Below are 5,548 nucleotides of genomic sequence, written 5' to 3' on the forward strand. Positions count from 1 at the left end.
AGTTTGTATGTTGAGCAGCAGAGTTCAGTTTGTATGTTGAGCAGCAGAGTTCAGTTTGTATGTTGAGCAGCAGAGTTCAGTTTGTGGGTTGCACGAATTAAAACCTTGCCAGATGTAAAGTATTACTGTAAATATTGTTAGAACATATTAAGTATTGTGAGTCAACAGAAATGTTGTTACTTTTTGTATTATTTCTTTTTTATTTACTTTCTCATACTACTACTACTATTGTCGAAGTATTATTTAAGCTTTGTATTTAAGTACAGTATAAAATATAAGAGGAAAAGACCTTCAGTTACTGCCAAAATCTGTGTAATGCTATAAACAGTTCATAGTAGCAAGCTGATGCAACTGCAGGTAACCCACAGGGAACGTCCATTTTATTTAAAGGCCAGCAGAGGGGGCACTTTAGCTGTAAGGACCACACTGAACCAGCTTGTTTATGATGCAGGCCTGTTCATGGAGAGAACAGCCTTTTGTCTCTTAAAGGCAGAAATCAATTTAATAGGTACACAAAAAAATAAACTTGTTTACTTACATTGCATTGTGGAAAATACTGATATTATGAGAAAATATGGACAATTATGCACAATTTGATGTTTATAAGGATGGTGCTATAATTGCGTTACACTGTAACAGCGACAGCCACACCCCTCACTCCCCAGAGAGAAGTCTAGGAGAGAGCAAAAGCACTGAGGCCTGACAAATGCAGCCTCACACAATGCTTTGTCTCTTCTCATTATATGAATAGATTAAGAGGTTGGTCTGTCTGGGATGGGGTACAAAGTAAAGATCCTGACTGCACAGCCTGTTAAACAGTCATGGCGATAAATCACTCAGCTGTGTTCAGACTTCATGAACAATTCAGAGGGACGTAGCAGCTTTACTGCCTCATCAATCATTGATCAGAAGAATCCCACAGACAGACCAGGAGATGCAGTATTATAGTAACCTCTCAATCCCAGCCTTCAGCAGAGGACTACATGGGGTCAAGACATAAGAGTCAACGTTCAGAAATGTAGGCCGGTCATGTTTACAGGCTACACACTGATGTGTGCATATACCTGCTGATTTTTAAAGGCTAGATGCAATGGTTTGAAACATTAATGTCAGCTAACATATGTGGTGTGGAGACAAAGACAATTATGAACCAAGGAGGCAAATTGTCACGACTTGGTGCCAAACTAAAGCTCTTTTGATTCGGCTCTTTATTATAAGTGCAATAAAAAAGCTGTATTTGTTTGTCTGATGGTTTCATTGTTTTGTTCTTGGTGATTTCTCAGTGATATATTCGTCTACATTATTTAATTTATTCTTTTTGTTGACTTTCGAGAGCCTGAGTTGATATTTTAAAACGCTGCATTTGATTTATTACATTATATAGCTGTCACATACACAGCTCCTTCCAGTAGACTCACGACACACACAGCTCATGGTTCTCTGTATTTCTGTATATGAATGAGTGATTCACAGTGAATGCATCGACAGGCGTCACACAAACAGCTTACAGAAGGAACAAAGTGAACTTCAGGTGATTTCTGCGGGACAGGAACCCTGAATGTTTTCATGTTTTCACTTTTTGCAGCTGCCATGTTGAAAATAAGAAATTAGAGCTTTACATGAACTGAAACATGTTCGTTCCACTGCTCCGTGCACTAAATCACACCATGAAGATCCAAAGTCTTCTCTCACACTCACCTTGGTGGCTAGTGAGTGTGAAGCCCCTGCCTCTAGCAGCACCGAGGCAGTCTCCACCTGCCCCTCCCTGGCAGAAATGTGGAGGGGGGTGTAGCCATTGGTTGTGGCAGCATCAGGATGGGCCATGTGCTGCAACAGCAGCTGCACAATCTCAGTTTTCCCCAGGCGGGATGCAATGTGAAGGGGCGTCTGCTCCTCCTAAACAGGACACGCAGCAGAAAAAGAGCTCAGTGACCATCAGGATGAAAACGCTAAAGATTCTTTATCACGTGTGCAAATGTGATTGCAGCAGTCTTACACGTGCCCGAGCATCTACCATTGCTCCATTCCTCAGGAGACATCTGACAACCTCCACCTGACCTGCCCGGGCTGCCATGTGTAAGGCCGTTTCTCCACGCTGTGCAAACAACAACATATGGCTCAGACGAGTCAGCGCACATTCTGAAAACCTCAACCTGTGTTCATTTCAGTTAACAAATGGCTGCAGTTTGTGTCACTTTTGCTGCCCCGTTTCACATCACTCACAATATTGCTGACGTCAGCCGAGGCCCCGTTCTGCAGCAGGAGCAGGACGATGTTCAGGTGACCCATGAAGGCTGCTACGTGGATGGGCGTCAGACCCGACTGAACACGGGAGAAAGCACAACAGAGACGATCGGACAGAAGGAAACGCACATCAGATGAATCAGTGAATAATATAGTGCGCTACGTCTGTGGGGTATGCAGCCATTAAATGCTACAACTGCAGGTGGTCATAATGGACAATAGAAGAAGAAGAAAACTGATACAATAAAACCTTTAATTCTGGTCTTTATGACCAATTTACCATCAATATTTTTCAATTAGAAATCAGCTTATTGCTCTATCTGTAATTATGTCCAGCAGTACTGTCTATAGCAGGGGACCTGCAGGTTTTACATCTCACCGTGGGTCAACAGTCCTGACTCACATGATGAGGTCGTTACCAGCCTCTGGAGAACTTCAACACATGTTGAGGAGGTCATGTAAATCAGCTGGACACGTCTAAACCTGCAGCTCCCCCACCCTGGTCTATAGAGATGTTAATATGTGACATTGTTCAATAACAATAAGCCTCCTTTAATTCTATTGACTACACCAAGAGGATCTACTCGGCCTGATGTTATTACATTACCATGAGTACTACTGAGTGGGTTTATCACTTTATGACTCCAGTTATACCCGTGGGATGTTGCTGTTAGCATGCTGCTGTTAGCATGATGTAACTTTAGATTGCTACCTTTGCTACATGTAACCAAATTCAAGTATCATGTATGCAAAGTCACAGATTTGTTTCAATAGTAATATTTTAAACGTATAAAGAGCAATAATAAAGGCATTTCTGCAGTCGGATTACTCCGATGTGTACCTCTGTAATGGCCTGGATGGAAGCTCCATATTTAACCAGCAGCTCCATCACCTTCACGCGGTTCTTCTTACAGGCGATGTGCAGCGGCGTGAAGCCATTCTGTGGAGCGAACACAGTGAACCTCAGAGGAATTCCAGGTGCATGTAGACAGATTATGATCCTTTTTCCATTCATGCATCCATGTTGTCTTCGTGACCTACCAGTGCCCTGGCGTTAGGGTTGGCCCGTTTGTCCAGCAGCAGTTTGGTGACTCTGTAGTGACCGCAGTGAGCCGCCACATGCAGCGCTGTCAGGTAGTCCAACGTGACGTCATCAACGGGAGCCTTGTGCTGTAGAAGGTGTTTGACGCATTCAATGTGGTCACCTTGTGCTGCCATGTGCAGAGGGGACAGCCCGTTCTGTGGGAGGGGACAGTTGGTTCAGCAGAGGAGAGCTGCAGGTGAAATGCATGAATGGTAATGTTTGCTGGAAGTGTAAATAAACAGCTGCAGCGTTTCTTTTTATCTCTGATTGATACAAAATAAACCCTCAAACTCATCATTTTATATGCAGAAAGTGCCAAAACCCTACAACTCGTGGGCTTGTTTATCCTTTGACCGCTCCTTCCTCCCACCTCACAGAAAAAGCTCCTGCTGGTCACCAGCAGACATCACGAGCCCTTAGCTCCACAGTGACACGTTACACAGGACACAACCATGACTTTAGATGGTGAGTGTGAGACCTTGGTCCTGGCCAGTAAAGGTGCTCCTCTCTCCAGCAGCAGCTCTACAGCCGTATCGTGTCCGCTCCGAGCAGCACAGTGAAGCGGAGTCAGGCCGTCCTACCAAACAAAGACAGTAAATATGTATCGACTCTGGATGCTGCAGGACAACGATGGCTTAACTTTTCATAACAGGACATAACAGAAACAGTCCTGATCAATTCATCCTGATGTTTATTTCAAAAACAAAAACATACCAGATATTGGAACAGTCAAACTAAGGATCTATTCATTTTACATTTTGAGTCATGTATGAACACAGGCTACAAGGATGCAAGAAACACAGACAAAAACAAGTCAAGCAGATGTTTTTCTTTAAGGACACACGGGGTGACTGATGGGCAACAACAACAGTAACAGATTCGTTTCAGTGCTTATCATATATATCATCAAGTCATTTAGATAACACAGAGATATCTCTGCATGTGAGGGACGATGTCAGGATCCATTATCCCTGAGCTATTAAAGTAATATCATTACATTAATGTACAACAATAATGGATTGGATCGCTTTTCTAGGCACCCAAAGCGCTTTACAATACCACTATTCATTCACTCTCACATTCACACACTGGTGGAGGTACAGTTGTAGCCACAGCTGCCCTGGGGCAGACTGACAGAAGCGAGGCTGCCATATCGCGCCATCGGCCCCTCTGGCCAACACCAGTAGGCAAGTAGGGTAAAGTGTCTTGCCCAAGGACACAACGACCAGGAAAGAGAGCCCAGGGATCGAACCGGCGACCTTCCGGTTACAGATGCGATTCCCAACCCCCTGAGCCACGGTCGCCCCAACAAGTCAAAAACCGAAGTGGACTAACACAGTGGTAACATTTTCTCTGAAAAATGGCATCACATTACTAAAATAAAGTCCTCAGTTCCATCATTTTATTGGTTTGAATATCTGTACTGGAGTAAATACACAATTTAAAGCATTAAGAATATCATAAAACTTTCATTTGCACTTTACAGAGCAGCAGTTTATTAAATAACAGATCATGATGCCAGTGACGGACCTACAGGTAGAATGAACTAAAAACAACCCCCCATCATATCTGTTGTTAGCAATGCACGCGACCATTAGTTACTACTGTGGATGTAACAGTTGCACCACTGTGGGAGTGGGCGAGTGTGGTTTAAAGATAACTAACTCCAAAGCTCAGGTTACATTAGATGTGTGCGTTTGAGCTACTCACCCTCGTTTTAGCATCAATCTGAGAGCCACGGTCTAACAACAGGCGAACCATGTTTGTGTTGCCACGCTTAGAGGCCACATGCAGTGGAGTGATCCCATTCTGCAGACAGAGACGCACAAAAACAACAACTCGTTAAACACGTTAGTCCAGAATCCAAATGTTGGTATATGTGTGTGTGAGCAACCACGCTGCTTTGGTGATTAAAACAGGAAATGTGACCGTGTTTTGTGGAAGGCGCCGTTTAAACAGGCGTTTGTTGCCTGACAGTGAGGTTGTTGTGGTACCCAGTGCAGTCGTAGCTTTTATAGGCTCGTGTCAGGATCCAGGACGACTGACTTTGGTTTGTAAGACTACAATAGCAGGAACATTGATTAAAAAGAGCAAAACTCTGTGTTTTGGTCACTTATATATTAGGGGTGCAACGATACTCGTATCGGTATTGAACCGTTCATACAGTGCTTTCGGTTCGGTACGCATATGTATGAACAATACAACATTTTTCATTTATTT

General features: G+C 43.6%; 1 protein-coding gene across 1 annotated transcript in view; it reads right to left on the bottom strand.

Annotated features, from left to right (window-relative positions):
• The window catches only part of LOC102198141 (ankyrin-2-like), a 96,254-nt gene that overhangs the window by 53,938 nt on the left and 36,768 nt on the right, over positions 1-5,548 (bottom strand). The window contains exons 8-15 of the mRNA XM_013916023.1: positions 5,304-5,388; positions 5,039-5,137; positions 3,807-3,905; positions 3,286-3,483; positions 3,086-3,184; positions 2,224-2,322; positions 1,997-2,095; positions 1,699-1,896 (exon numbers count right to left, since the gene is read on the bottom strand). Coding sequence (XP_013771477.1) covers positions 1,699-1,896; positions 1,997-2,095; positions 2,224-2,322; positions 3,086-3,184; positions 3,286-3,483; positions 3,807-3,905; positions 5,039-5,137; positions 5,304-5,388 — 976 coding nt within the window. The remainder of the gene's footprint in view (positions 1-1,698; positions 1,897-1,996; positions 2,096-2,223; positions 2,323-3,085; positions 3,185-3,285; positions 3,484-3,806; positions 3,906-5,038; positions 5,138-5,303; positions 5,389-5,548) is intronic.

This window comes from Pundamilia nyererei, unplaced genomic scaffold, assembly GCF_000239375.1.
Source record: "Pundamilia nyererei isolate P.nyererei 1_Seehausen unplaced genomic scaffold, PunNye1.0 scaffold00433, whole genome shotgun sequence".
Taxonomy (NCBI): domain Eukaryota; kingdom Metazoa; phylum Chordata; class Actinopteri; order Cichliformes; family Cichlidae; genus Pundamilia; species Pundamilia nyererei.